The sequence below is a fragment of the Mirounga angustirostris genome, unplaced genomic scaffold, assembly GCF_029215605.1.
Source record: "Mirounga angustirostris isolate CCGP_5_RB_7025 unplaced genomic scaffold, mMirAng1.0.hap1 SCAF_9, whole genome shotgun sequence".
NCBI lineage: Eukaryota > Metazoa > Chordata > Mammalia > Carnivora > Phocidae > Mirounga > Mirounga angustirostris.
This window is the reverse complement of record NW_026991717.1, coordinates 24,274,375-24,290,289: the sequence shown is the minus strand read 5'-3', so window position 1 is coordinate 24,290,289 and position 15,915 is coordinate 24,274,375. Positions and strand designations below refer to the sequence as shown.

General features: G+C 40.8%; 1 protein-coding gene across 1 annotated transcript; it reads left to right on the top strand.

Moving 5' to 3' along the window:
• The first annotated feature begins 14,577 nt into the window (after window positions 1-14,577).
• LOC123862279 (small ribosomal subunit protein eS26-like) lies at window positions 14,578-14,856 on the top strand. Its single transcript, XM_045901862.1, has one exon. The coding sequence runs from the start codon at window positions 14,578-14,580 to the stop codon at window positions 14,854-14,856; it is 279 nt and encodes a 92-aa protein (XP_045757818.1).
• Window positions 14,857-15,915: the final 1,059 nt, after the last annotated feature.

Sequence of the window (15,915 nt, the reverse complement as noted above, 5' to 3'; positions counted from 1 at the left end):
TTCTTACTGAAATAAACACTTATTCTGGATATGGATCTGCCTTCCCTGTGTGCAGTGTTTCTGACCAAACTGTCAAGCTACCATCTATGGACTTGTAGAATATCATATCCACTGACATGCGTTGCTTCTAATCAAGGAACCCACTTCACAGTGATGTGGTTCAGGACCTGGTACCCCCAAGTATGTCACCTTAGCATATTGAATATTGAAAATGAAGGAGTTTGAGAAAAAACAGAATCAGGAAGTTCACTCATACTCCACCCCCCATCTCCCCCTTCTTCCCTAAAACAGTCCATAAAACCCACATGTGAAAGTATCCAGTATCCATAAAAAATAAACATCCTTATCTCTGAACACAAAGGGATACTGAAGAAAATCTGAACAAACAAGACCTTTTATGTTTCCCCATGTTTACTATAATTACCTCATACTCCTTAATGTATTCCTCCATGACTGCCCACTTTTCAACAAACCTATCATCAATAATACTCAGGTCTGTTTCTTTGGGTCTTCATTTCTTTATTAAGGCTCCCATGTTACATACAATTTATATTCAATTAATTTGCATGATTTTCCCATTAATCTACCTTTAGAATATTCAGATCCAGGGACATCTGGGTGGCTCAGTCAGTCTGCTTTCAGCTTGAGTCATGATCCCAGGGTCCTGAGATTGAGTCTCACATTGGGCTCCCTGCTGCTCCACCCACCCTTGCTTGTGCTTGCTCACTCTCTTTCTCTCTCTCAAATAAATATAAATAAATAAATAAATAAATAAATAAATAAATAAATAAATACTTTTTTTTTTTAAGATTTTATTTATTTGACAGAGAGACACAGCGAGAGAGGGAACACAAGCAGGGGGAGTGGGAGAGGGAGAAGCAGGCTTTCCGCAGAGCAGGGAGTTTGTTCAGATTTTCCTCAGTATCCCTTTGTGTTCAGAGATAAGGATGTTTATTTTTTATGGATACTGGATACTTTCACATGTGGGTTTTATGGACTGTTTTAGGGAAGAAGGGGGAGATGGGGGGTGGAGTATGAGTGAACTTCCTGATTCTGTTTTTTCTCAAACTCCTTCATTTTCAATATTCAATATGCTAAGGTGACATACTTGGGGGTACCAGGTCCTGAACCACATCACTGTGAAGTGGGTTCCTTGATCAGAAGCAACACATGTCAGTGGATATGATATTCTACAAGTCCATAGGCAGACGCTTAACAACTGAGCCACCCAGGTGCCCCAAATAAATAAAATCTTTAAAAAATATTCAGATCCAACCAGAGACCCTAGAAGGGTGAGGAAAACTTTTTCCTCCCCAACAACAGAAAATGAAGTACAGCAATGGTTGGAATTCACTCATCTTACCATGTTTCCCACCATCCTAAAGCTGCTGGCTTGATAGAATGGTATAACAGCCTTTGAAATACTCAGAAGTGGTGCCAGCTAGTGGCAATATCTTGCAGGGCTCGGCATGGATTTTCCAGGAGGATGTATATACCATGAATCTGCATTCAATATGGTACAGTTTCTCAGACAGTCAAGATTCATGGGTCCAGTAATTAAAGGGTAGAAATGGGAGCGGCACCATTCCTTATTAATCCTAGTGACCTACTAGCAAAGTTTTTACTTCCTGTCCCTATGACCTATGCTTTTCTGGCCTAGAGATTTTTATTCCAAAGGGAAGGATACTGGGATGTCTCGGTGGCTCAGTTGGTTAAGTGTCTGCCTTCAGCTCAGGTCATGATCCTAGGGTTCTGGGATCGAGTCCTGCATCAGTGAGGAGCCTGCTGCTCCATCTCCCTCTGCTTCTCCCCCCACTTGTGTTCTCCCTTGCTCACTCTCAAATAAATAAATAAAATCTTTAAAAAAAAAAAAAAAGAAGGAAGACAGATACTTCAAAAAGAAGACAAAGAGTGATTCCACTGAACTGGAAGTTAAGACTGTTACCCAGCCATTTGGGGATCCTTATGTCTCCAAAACAACAAATAAAGGAGCCACTGTGTTGGCCTGGGTGACTGCTCCTAATTACCAATGGAAAATTGGACTACTAACCACAAGAGAATAAGGAAGAGGATGTTTGGACTGTAGGATATCCCTTAGGACAACACTTAGTATTACTATATCCTATAATTAAAGCCAATAAAAACCTACAACAACAAAGAAAGACTACTCATGGTCCAGACTCTTTAGAAATGAAGGTTTGGTTATACCACCAGGTAAAGAACCACAACCAGCTGAGATGCTTGCTGAAGGCAAAGGGGATACAGAATGGGTAGTAGAAGACGGTAGTTATAAATACCAGCTGAAACCAAAGGAAGGAGGACTGTAAGAGTAATATGTATTTCTTTTCATTTTGTTATATGTTTGGGTAGTTGTGTGGGCTTATGTTTTATTTAGATACCATTAACTTTACATCATAGTATTTCAGTTACAGGATAGCAAGGAAAAAAGTTAAGATCCCCTAAAGACTTTGTATCCTTTTCTGGGGAAAGAGTTAGTGAGTTTTTAGTTTTACTCAAAATAGTTGTATCATGGGGGCGCCTGTGTGGCTCAGTTGGTTAAGCGGCTGCCTTCAGCTCAGGTCATGATCTCGGGGTCCTGGGATCGAGCCCTGCATCAGGCTCCCTGCTCAGTGGGGAGCCTGCTTCTCCCTCTCCCCCTCCCCCTGCTTGTGCTCTCTATCTCTGTCAAATAAATAAATAAAATCTTAAAAAAAAATAGTTGTATCATGTTAGGCAAAAGTAGGACATTGTTAATATCTTTATGTGGAGATTAAGTATGTTTGGGTTTTTTGGGAGGGAGGGGTAGAGGGAGAGAGAGGATCTTTTTTTCTTAAGATTATTATTTATTTGATTTTTTTAAAAGATTTTATTTACTTATTTGAGATAGAGAGAGAGAACACAAACAGGATGGAGGGGCAGAGGGAGAGAGAGAAGCAGACTCCCCACTGAGCAGGGAGCCTGATGCGGGGCTTGATCCCAGGACCCTGAGATCATGACCTGAGCCAAAGGCACCCCAAGAGTATTTATTTGAGAGAGTGAGAACATGAGTCAGGGGGATGGGTAGAGGGAGAGGGAAAAGCAGAATCCCTGCTGAGCAGGGAGCCCTCTGTTGGGGGACTTAATCCCAGGACCCGTTGATCATGACCTGAGCCCAAAGCAGACACTTAACTGACTGAGCCACCTAGGCGCCCCTGGAGATTAGTATGGTTTAAGGAAATATATGAGTGCCAAGTTGACAAGAGATGAATTTATGATGGTAATTTTATATGTCAACTTGCCTGGGCCACAGCACCCATATATTTGGTCAAACATCAGCCTGTATGCAATTGAGAAGGTGTTTTTTGGAGGAGATCAACATCTAAATACACCTTTAGTAAAGTGTATTAACCCCCTTAATGTGGGTGGGTCTTATCCGATTAATTGAAGGTCTTGAGAGAGAACAGACTGAGGTTTCCTAAGAAAGAGGAAATTTTGTCTCCAGCCTGGTTTTGGATTTAAGTATGCAACTCTTCTGTGTCTCCAGTCTACCAGGCTACCCTTGCAGATTTTGGACTTGTCAGCCTCCATAATTACATGAGTCAATTTCTAAAAGTAAATCTCTCTGTCCTTAATAAACTGGCCCTTTAGAAAAAAGTTTTGCTGATCTGTATCCTAGTCACATGGCCTATATCACGAAAGTAATCAGGGATTCCTAGTCAGAATAGTGTGATTTAAAATTTTCCTCAGGGGCGCCTGGGTGGCTCAGGCGTTAAGCATCTGCCTTCCGCTCAGGTCATGATCCCAGGGTCCTGGGATGGAGCCCTACATCTGGCTCCATGCTCCGCAGGAAGCCTGCTTCTCCCTCTCCCACTTCCCCTGCTTGTGTTCCCTTTCTTGCTGTGTCTCTCTCTGTCAAGTAAATAAATTCTTTAAAAACAAACAAAAGAAAACAAAACAACAACAACAAAAAAACAGTGATCTAGAGATAATTTTAAAAAAAATAAATAAAATAAAATCTTCCTCATTGTATTTATTCTTAAAAGCTCTACTAGAAATGCTAACTTTGAAATGTAAAGCCTAAAAAATATTTTTAAAAAAAATGCAAAACACATAGACCAATGGAATAGAGTCCAGAAATAAACTTTTGCCTATAGGTCAAATGATTTTAACAAGAATACAAAGACCATTTAATGGGGGAAAAGACAGTCTGTTCAACACACAGTGCTCGGAAAGTTGAATATCCACATGTAAAACAATGAATTTGGATCAAAGATCTAAACTTAAGAGCTAAAATTATAAATCTCATAGAGAAATGCTTCATGACAATAGATTTGTCAATGATTTCTTTGATGACACCAAAAGCAAAGGAAACAAACAAAAAATAGATTAAATGAAAGTACACCAAAATTTAAAACCTCTGTGTATCAGTAGTGTGGAAAAAAAACAAGCTGCAGAATGGGTGAAATGTTTGCAAATCATATATCTGATAAGTGGATAATATCCACAATATATAAGAATTCCTACAACTCAACAACCACCACCACCACCAAAATAACCTGGTTAAGAAATGGGCAAAGGACTGGAATAAACATTTCTCCAAAGAATATAAACCAATCAGTAAAAAGTCAGTATACAATGAGATACCACTTTATACCCATTAGAGTGGCTATTACATTAAACAAAATAACAAAAACAGAATAACAAGTATTGGCAAGGATATAGAGAAATTAGAACCCTTGTGCTTTGCTGTTAGAAATGTAAAATGGTACATCTGCTATGGGAAACAGTGTTTCCTAAAAACAAAAAAACAGAATTACCGTATGTCGCACGTGTATGTAGTATACACATGCAACAGAATATTATTCAGTTTTATAAAGGAAGAAAATTCTGACTCATGCTACAACATGGATGAATCTTGAAGACCTTATGTCAGTGAAATATGCCAGACAGCAAAGGACAAATATTATATGATTCCACTTATATGAAGTATCTAGACTAGTCAAATTCAAAGAGACAGAAAATAGAATAGTCATCCCCAGGGGCTGGGGATAAGGAGGAATGGGGAATTGTTATTTAATGGGTACAGAGTTTCAGTTTTGCAAGATGAAAAGAGTTCTGAAGATGTATGGTTGATGATCGCAAAGTAATGTGACACACTGAATGCCACTGAGTTGTACACTTAAAAATGGTTAAGATGGTAAATTTTATGTAATATGCATTTGAACACACACACACACACACACAGATTTGTTATGCAAAGTATTATGACAAATAAGCAAATACTAGATTCCTGAAAATCAAGTCCAGATGCAAATTTTTTTTTTTTTTTAAGATTTTTTTTTTTTTTTTTTTTTTTATTTATTTGAGACAGAGAGAACGAGAGAGACGAGAGCACACGAGAGGGGGGAGGGTCAGAGGGAGAAGCAGGCTCCCTGCCGAGCAGGGAGCCCGATGCGGGACTCAATCCCGGGACTCCAGGATCATGACCTGAGCTGAAGGCAGTCGCTTAACCAACTGAGCCACCCAGGCGCCCCCAGATGCAAATTTTAAAGTACTAAAAAATGTGGGGCGCCTGGGTGGCTCAGTCGTTAAGCATCTGCCTTTGGCTCTGGTCATGGTCCCAGGGTCCTGGGATCGAGCCCCACATTGGGCTCCCTGCTTCACAGGAAACCTGCTTCTCCCTCTCCCACTCCCCCTGCTTGTGCTCCCTCTCTCGCTGGGTCTCTCTCTGTCAAAAAAAAAAAAAAAAAAAAAAGAAGTACTAAAAAATGTCAGTATATTATCCATGTCCAGGGAAACTGTTTTGCTTTTACTAATTACTTTTTAAGTTACTAGTAAAACATATTTATTTTTATCAACTATTATTTTTAATAATCAATTAATTCTGTTGATTATTAAAAATAAGTTAAAATTTTTTTTGGTCCCCATCCCCTGGCCTCAACCGTCATTAGTCCATTGATCCATACCTATGCTATGCTCAAATCTGACTCCCCTACCACTGAGATTCTGGTTCGCAACCCCCACACCATTCTTACCAGATACCAGGAATCTGGGCTCCCTGAAAGTTAATATGACATAAAACTTGGCCTCCCAACTCTTGATGATAAAGGTCATGTTAAGCTATCCCTGATTCTTAGAGACAAGTTTTAAGCAAAATCAAGGAATATAAATAAGTATATGTTTTAACAGAAGACTCATTATTACACAATTCACAGGATACCCATGATAATTTTCAGTGGGAAGGAGCAGGAAGGGTGCAAAATGGAGAAATAATATAAATAATGCAAAAAATGAACATCTACAGTTCACTTTTCCCAAAAGCAGGAATGACCTTCTGATACTTAACCTTATTTGTGGGCAACTTTTCAGATTCCCATGGTCTGAAAGATCTCTTGTTTGAAATTTCCCTTGATTGCATTTGTTCCAAACAGACAACACATGCTAGAGATGACATGTTTAGAGCAACGCAATCTCCAGTCCAAATGACTTGGCACGTGTCACTCCCCTTGAAACCTTTCATGACTCCTCTCTCTTCCCAATACTGTCCTCAAAACACTTCCCACTTCACACTCAAGAAACACTCCCCATTCCTTCATGGTCCTGTCACATCTAAATCTCAGGTCAGACTCTTGCCTCTAGCCCAGAACCTCTTTGTCTCCATCCTTGCATCAGTTTGGACAGTAAAAACTGCAGGAAGCCTCTCTCAGGAGGCTTTTGGAGGTAGAGACACCTTAACACAAAGCACATTCCTTATTCCAGTACTTCTACCTGAATTTCAAATAAACCCACCAATTAAACAAAATCTCTCTTCCACCAGAATGTCATCTCTAAGATAAAAGGGGTCTTATCTTCCTAACTTGTGATCTCCCACAACATACACACAAGTAACTGAATGCCTGCCCCCACACTGAGGATTCCACAACAATTTAATTGGATTAATCAGAGGTCTGCAACCCTTTTCTGTAAAGAGCCAGACAGTAAATATTTTAGGCTTTAAAAACCGTAATTCTCTGTAGCAACTACTTTGCACTCTTTAGTGCAAAAGAGCCATAGACAATGTGTAAATAAATGGACATAACTGTACTCCAATAAAATTCTACTTATGGACACTGAAATTTGAAGAAATCATATATTTTTTTAAAATTTTTCTCAACTACTTGAAAACACAAAAATAACTTTTAGCTACATGCCACATACATACAGGTAGCAATCTGGATTTGGCCATAAGTTGTACTTTACTGACCAATGATATAAATTAATAGAGTTTAAGTCGGTTCCAGATGTGTGCCTATGATCCCATTCCTTGTTTTTCCAGTTATCCTACAGATTTCTCCATGCATTCCCAGGGAACTACCCCAGTGGAAATCCTTCAGTGTGTGTCATGTGCCCCCCCTCCATTCTATGGGGCCTGTAAAACCATTAAACCCCATATCCTGCCTCTCCAATCTCGCTCCATGTTTGTGAGGCAGATCATTTTCTTTTTTGGCAGTATCTCCAAGTGATTAATTTCCTGGTCTGTGAACTTCCATCAAATCCAACCCTTTATATACCCTGGAACCCTAACCCAATCATTGTCTCCCCTAAGAATCCCTACCTGGCTACCCTCTGCTAGGGTCCCAAACTCTACATTCCCAAACATGGCTGTACTTTGCTCACTGTCCTCTCATGGACAGCAGGCTGATTGCTTACCTTCTCTCTTTTCCAAATCAGCTCCCCACAAGAGCCATAGACATTGTACCAACAATTCCACAAATGGGCTGGCAAAAAGTGTATTTTCAATCACTATTATATAACTAATGACTCTCACTGCTGGGAAACACATTATACTTAAAAAAAAAAAAGAAGAAGAAAACTGAAATAAAATGGAAATCATTTGGTATCTGTGACATCATTGCTAATGAGACAGGGACTAAGTTTAGTATAGTACACTTAGGAGAGGGGTGTCGCCAGGCAAAACTAAGGAATCCAAGCAGCAGTGGCTCAATGGTACTAACAGATGAGCTGGGGAGAGTACCATAATGATTGAAACTTGCTAGCAACCTGGCTCACAGAATATGGAGCTCCAGCCCCAAAGGTGAGAGCCTTATCTCTGGAACTAGCTACCTGTGATACTGTGATTTAGAATAAGAAATATATAGTTGGGGCGCTTGGGTGGCTCAGTTGGTTAAATGTCTGCCTTTAGCTCAGGTCATGATTCCAGGGTCCTGGGATATAGCCCCACATCGGGCTCCCTGCTCAGCGGGGAGTCTGCTTCTCCCTCTGCCCCTGCTTGTGCGCTGTCAAATAAGTAAATAAATAAATAAAATCTTAAAAAATAAAGAAATACATAGTTGATCTTCATCCCCCTTTCTGTCACAGAGCTCCTAAAATTCTTGGAATTTCCTGTGACAAGATTGATAAAAATACCTTCTGTGATGTTAATGAGGTAACACTGGAAGGCCCGGAAGGATGGGGGCTGGTTTGGATGCCAGGAGGATCATGTGATAAGAAGGTTGGAATCTGGGGTGCCTGGGTGGCTCAGTCATTAAGCATCTGCCTTAGGCTCGGGTCATGATCCCCGGGTACTGGGATCAAGCCCCGCATCGGGCTCCCTGCTCTGCGGGAAGTCTGCTTCTCCCTCTCCCACTCCCCCACTTGTGTTCCCTCTCTCGCTGTGTCTCTCTCTGCCAAATAAATAAAATCTTTTTTTTTTTTCTTAAAGGTTGGAATTTTCAGTCCCATCTCCCTAATGTTGGGGGAGGGGAGACAGGCTGAAGATGGAATCAATTTCCAATAGCCAATGATTTAATCAATCACTCCTATGTAATAAAAGCTCCATAAAACCCCACAAGGATAGGGTTAGGAGAGCCTCCAGGCTGTTAAAACAATGCTTCCGTGTGCCATTGTGCTGGGCCCAAACTCCATGGATAAACAAGTCCCTTTGTTAGGGACGATATGTATCTTTTTTTTTTTTTAATTTATTTATTTGACAGAGAGAGACACAGCAAGAGAGGGAACACAAGCAGGGGGAGTGGGAGAGGGAGAAGCAGGCCTCCCACGGAGCAGGAAGCCCGATGCGGGGCTCGATCCCAGGATCCTGGGATCATGACCCGAGCTGAAGGCAGACGCTCAACGACTGAGCCACCCAGACGGCCCATATGTATCTTTTCATCTGGCTGTTGATTCCTATACTTTATATCCTTTGTAATAAACTGGCAATCTAGTGAATAAACTAGAGTCCTGTGAGTCAATCTAGCAAATGAATCCAACCCAAGGAGGAGGTCATAGGAATCTGATATATAGCCAGTTGGTCCGAAGCACAGGGGACAACCTGGAGTTGGCAACTGGCATATGAATTAAGGGGCAGTCTTTTGGGTCTGAATCCTTAACCTGTGGACTCTGATGCTGTCTCTGGGGAGATGGTGTCAAAATGGAGTTGAATTATACGTCACTCAGCTAGTGCCCGTGAGTTGCTTGATGATGTGGGAAAAAATTCCCCACACATTGTAATTGAGTGCCGGAGAATATAATACCCAACATTCAGCCCCCGTGAGTACCACTCTCCTTCATCTCCCACACCAACACCAGCTTCAGAACTCCACTGGTCAGGAGAGAAAGTCAAAGGGGTGGGGAACTGAAAGAACTGGTTAACTTGTGGGCTTCCCGTCAAGTACTCCAAACATGGTTTTTTGTCTGAGCTTATTTTCTAGCACATTCTCTGAAAAGAGTAAGGAAACTGATACACAGGCAATTTAAGTGACTTGCCTATGTTCCCACACCTTTTTTTTTCCCATTATTATCATAAGGCTAAGAAAATCACAAGCACATGCCAGTGAATCAGCAAGAATTAGACCAGACAGTACTACAGGTGTGGAAGATGTTAAGATGCTTAAGAAGAATTTACTAAAGACTGTGAAGAGGGGTGCCTGGCTAGCTCAGTTGGTGGAGCACATGACTCTTGATCTCAGGGTTGTGGTTCGAGCCCCATGTTGGGTGTAGAGATTACTTAAAAAATAAAAGGAATATGAAAGAACATGAAATGATAGGAAGGAATATTAGAATAAATTATCACTTGTTTATAGAGAGGGTCACTGATTCAAAGGCTCAATCATCATTATTAGTTATACAGGTGAAATGTCTGACCACTGAACTCAGTTAATGACAGAAACTCCTGAAATAATTCCACTGAATAAAGTAGTTCTGGTAACATAAGGAAGAGTTCCAAAAATTAAGACATGATTTTGAAGGGTACTGTCTACCATTTATTTATTTATTTATTTATTTATTATTTATTTATTTATTTATTTATTTTTAAAGATTTTATTTATTTGACAGAGACACAGCGAGAGAGGGAACACAAGCAGAGGGAGTGGGAGAGGGAGAAGCAGGCTTCCCCCTGAGCAGGGAGCCTGATGTGGGGCTCAATCCCAGGACCCTGGGACCATGACCTGAACCGAAGGCAGACGCTTAACAACTGAGCCACCCAGGTGCCCCAAGGGTACTGTCTACCATTTAGTCAAAGAATGAAAAAGGAAGACTTGGAAAGAGAACAAAGGGTTGGATAAATAGCAACAGATAGTGCAATCTCTTAATGTACTACACAATGAATTGAAGCGTGACATTTTCTTAATTGAGAACTTTCAATAAGCTGAAAATAAAAAATATTTAAAAGAGGGGCATCTGACGGCTTAGTCAGTAGAGCATGTGACTATTAATTTCAGGGTCACAGGTTCAAGCCCCTTTTTGGGCATACAGCCTACTTTAAAAAAATGATTAAAAGAGTAGGAGAAACTCTTGATTACCTTGGGTATCCTGAAGACCATTTTCCTCCACCTGACAGAAGTGTTAAAGAGAAAAAAAAATTCAAGAAATCAACTGCGTAGGAGCACCTGGCTGGATCAAATGGAAGAGTATGAAACTCTTGATCTTGGAGTCAGGGGTTCAAGTCCCATGGTGGGTGTAGAGATTATTAAAAAATAAGTAAACAAACTTAAAAAAAATCAACTGCATAACTGACAGCACTGCGTGAAATGTTACAGATTCATATAAATAGATTAGATGCTACACATGGTCCATGTCAAAACTAGTGATTCCTTTTAGCCACTTAATGGAATTGCCTGGAGACATCCAGAAGATCCTACCCAGATAAGATTGAAAACATTCCATCAGTGAAAGGATGGTCTCTTTTTCACAAAGTACTTAAAGAATCTAGTCATTCAAGGATAATGGAAGCACTGAGGACTACTTGGACAAAGAACATATTTGCAAATCAAAGCAATACGCCATCTTCCTTTTATCATTAAAATGCAACATGCCACAGGGGCACCTGGCTAGCTGAGTCAGTAGAGCATGTGACTCTTGATCTCTGGGTTGGAAACTCAAGCCCATGTTGGGTGTAGACATCACTTAAAAAATGAAATCTTAAGGGTGTCTGGGTGGCTTAGCTGGTTAAACATCCTCCCTCTCAAGTCATGATCCCAGAGTCCTGGGAGCGAGCCCCGCATTGGGGTCCCTGCTCAGCGGAGAACCTGCTTCTCCCTCTGCTGCTCCCCCAGCTTGTGTGCACTCTCTTTCTCTGTCAAATAAATAAATAAATAAATAAATAAATAAATAAAATCTTAAATAAAAGGCATATGCCACAATCTATTATTTATTTTAAATTATTTTAAAATGATCTTCTCTCATTCAGTCAGTGCTTTAGAGTTTTAAACTGTATGGACAAAAATGCAAGTAAAAATATTCTAGGCTTGGGGCGCCTGGGTGTCTCAGTCATTAAGCGCCTGCCTTCGGCTCAGGACCTGGTCCAGGGGTCCTGGGATTGAGCCCTTCCCGGGGGCCTGGGATTGAGCCCCGCATTGGGCTCCCTGCTCCGCGGGAAGCCTGCTTCTCCCTCTCCCATGCCCTCTGCTTATGTTCCCTCTCTCGCTGTGTTTCTCTGTCAAATAAATAAATAAAATCTTTAAAAAAATATTCTAGGCTTAATCATTATAAAATAATGTACTTTACTTCATGCAATATTCTTTGGAATATTCTTTAATTTATAATGTTGCTAATGTAATATTTTCCATTTAAATTTCAGCAGGTTTTAATGCATTTAAGTTCCATTTATGGCTCAACTCTTTTATATTTAGGAATTATAATACTACATAGATTAGTATATACATACATATATGTATCTCTCTAACAGATCAAAAGATGCTCAACATCACTCATCATGAGGAAAATGCACATGAAAACTACAAAGAGCTATCACCTCACACCTGTCGGAATGGCTAAAATAAAAAACAAGAAACAACAGGTGTTAGCAAGGATTCAGAGAGAGGGGAACTGTCTGTACTATTTGTTCCTGGGAATCCAAACTGATTATATCCACTCAGGAAAACAGTTCAGAGATTCCTCAAAAGGCTAAAAATAGAGCTACCCTATAATCCAGCAATTGCACTACTAGGTATTTATCCAAAGGATACAAACATACTAATTCAAAGGGATACATGTACCCCCTTGTTGTAATGAACACCAGGTGTTGTATGGAAGCATTGAATCATTATATTGTACACCTAAAACTAATATTACACTGCGTTAACTGGAATTTAAATAGAAACTTTAAGAAAAAAATTCATTTCTGGAGCACCTGGGTAGCACAGTCCATTAGGCATCCAACTCTTGGTTTCAGCTCAGGTCCCGATCTTAAGGTCATGAGATCGAGCCCCGAGTCAGGCTCCACACTCAGAGCAGAGTCCGCTTAGGATTCTCTCTCCTCCTTCTGCCCCTCTGCTTGTGATCTCTCTCTCTCAAAATAAATAAATCTTTTAAAAAAAATTTCATTTCCGGGACACCTGGGTGGCTCAGTCGGCTAAGTGGCTGCCTTCTGCTCAGGTCATGATCTTGGGGTCCTGGGATGGAGCTCCCAAGTCCTTCTAGCTCCTTGTTCAGCGGGGAGTCGGCTTCTCCCTCTCCCTCTACCCCTCCCCCACACTGTGCTTGTGCTAATAAATAAAATCCTAAAAAAATAAAAAACTAAAAGAAACCTTCATTTCTGATAATGTATAGATGGAACAGGACGACTCAGAAATTTCTGGAGATGGTGATCTATCTTCTGAGAATTTAAACTAAGGACATAGGGCACCTGGGTGGCTCAGCTGGGACAGCCTGCTTCTCTCTCTGCCTGCCACTCCCCTGCTTGTGCTCTGTCAAATAAATAAATAACTTTTTTTTTTGAGACTTTATTTGACAGAGAGACACAGCGAGAGGGAACAGAAGCAGTGGGAATGGGAGAGGGAGAAGCAGGCCTCCCGCTGAGCAGGGAGCCCGATGCTGGGCTCGATCCCAGAACCATGAGATCATGACCTGAGCCAAAGGCAGACGCTTAACAACTGAGCCACCTTGGCACCCCAATAAATAAAATCTTAAAAAAAAATCTATTTAAAAACAAACAAACAAAGGACATGGGCAGAATGAAAGAAAAATATTTATAAAATGTCCTTTGCCCTCTTAAATAAAACAATATAACATTGTTATTACCTCCATATTACCTCCTTTATCCATTTAACTTGAAAAACATGAATTTTTCTCCTGTTGCAGAGACTGGTTGTTGACACAAAAAGTATCACATGGACTCTGACCTCATGTTCACTATTCCACAGGAAATGTTGGATCCAGCTTGGAAAAAAATGCACATATGCCTTTTATGGGAAACTGTGTGGCAGCCCCATGGAAGGTTGTTGGGGCCTTGGCACAGGACTCTGGGCTTCTTCTGTCACCCAAGGCTCAGGCAGATAAGCTACCACCCTCATGAGGGGACACTCACCTGACAGGGTTCCTGCAGCTTCCCTGAGCCAAGGTCACTTCAGACCCTGGGTGCTAGCAAGTATTCTTCATCCCCCTAAACCAAGCCCCTTTCACTTTCCAGAAAACTGCATTTTCTGTGACATTTTTTAAAGTTTGATGTTAAACCTATGATGCCTGCATTGTGCACCTCTGGTCTTTCAACCAATGGGAAGGAAGGGCAACAGGAGATGAAAACGGAGGGGAAAAAAGAGGAGAGAAGCCAAAACAGGGAAGAAGATTCTGGGAAAGAGGGCTATCCATGTGGAAAAGGCAATGCAAATAGGGAATGGAGGAAGGCAAACCAAACCTGTGTGACTAGATTGGGATTGAAAGTATCATTATAAACACATGGAAAAATACATGCACACATGCAGGTTTATATATCTATATATCTATACACAGATCTTCCTCAACTTATATTGGGGTTATGTCCTGATAAAGCTGAGCTGAAAATATTGTAATGTTTAAGACACCTAACCTACCAAACATCATAGCTTAACCTAGCTTACCTTAAACATGTTCAGAACACTTATATTAGCCAACAGTTGGGAAAAATCACCTAATGCAAAGCCTATTTTACAACAAAGTGTTGAATATCCCGTGTAACTTATTGAGTACTGTACAGAAAATGAAAAACAGAATGGTTGCATGGGTCCAGACTGCATGGCTGACTGGTAGCTATGGCTCCCAGCCACTGTCCTGCATCATGAGAGTATCATGCCTCGTATCACTAGACTGGGAAAAGATCAAAAATAAAATTTGAAGTACTGCTCTCAGGTTCTTGCTTCCAAGATGCCCACAGAAAGAAGGAACCATGACTGTGCCAAAAAGGGCCACTTGCTGCCCATTCTCTGCACCATCTGCAACCATTGTATGCCTAAGGATAAGGCCATTGAGAAGTTCGTTATTGGGAACATAGTAGAGGCCACCGCCATCGGGAACATTTCCAAAATGAGGGTCTTTGATGCCTATGTGTTTCCCAAGCTGTGTATGAAAGTCCATTACTGTGTGAGCTGTGCCATTCACAGCAAAGTGGTTAGGAGTTGCTCTGGTGAAACATGGAAGGACTGAATACCACCACCCCAATTTAGATCCGTGGGTGCTGCCCCACCACCTCCACCAAAACCCATTTAAGGAGCTGAGTCCTTAAAGACTGAAGGAAAACTGTTCCAGGAAAAAAAATAAAATGCAAATTATACTATAAAAAATTTTGAAGTATGATTTCTTCTAAATGAGTATTGCATTCACACCATTGTAAAGCTGAAATATAATGTCAAACCATTGTAAACTGGGGACTATCATATTTATATACAACTACATATAATCATATAGTTATATACATAGCTATATCTATATGTCTTTTTTTTTAAGATTTTATTTATTTATTTGACAGAGAGAGACACAGCGAGAGAGGCAACACAAGCAGAGGGAGTGGGAGAGGGAGAAGCAGGCTTCCCACAGAGCAGGGAGCCCGATGCGGGGCTTCATCCCAGGACCCTGGGATCATGACCTGAGCCAAAGGCAGACGCTTAACGACTGAGCCACCCAGGTGCCCCTATATCTATATATTTTTATTTGAAAGGACATAAAAGCAATATTAGTAGCACTGAGACCTTATTTTCTAAACACCTTTCCCCTATGCCTACTTTTTTATTTATGAATTTGAGTGGCTAATATAGTCACATGTTGAAAGATCAAAATGTACAAAATGACATACCATGTAAAGTCTGCCTTCCATGCCCGATGACCATATATCCCCATTTTCCTGGTGAAGACTCATTTTACAACTGCTGTCCTGGCATAATAATGAATAGTTCCTTCTTTCTCTCAGGAGTGTGCTATTTTGGATGATAATTATACAGACACTCTACCTGGAGCCCTCTTCCTTCACCATGCTCTCATGGTGTCTTATGTCAAGACAGAAAGGTCACTTGTGTTATCAGTGTCTGTGTATACTTCTGGAGGAATTCTATGTGTATGTAAGTAAACACATACATAAACAGTTTTTTTGTTTTGTTTTAACCAGTTGAGCCACACAGGCATCCTCCCCTTTTTTTCAAGAATTTATTTGTCAGAGAGAGAGAGAGAGAGAGCACAAGCAGGGGGAGCGGAAGGCAGAGGGAGAGGGAG

Bases quoted from the DNA above. Each gene is read 5' to 3' on its own strand.
- LOC123862279 (XM_045901862.1), top strand. From the start codon at position 14,578: ATGCCCACAGAAAGAAGGAACCATGACTGTGCCAAAAAGGGCCACTTG.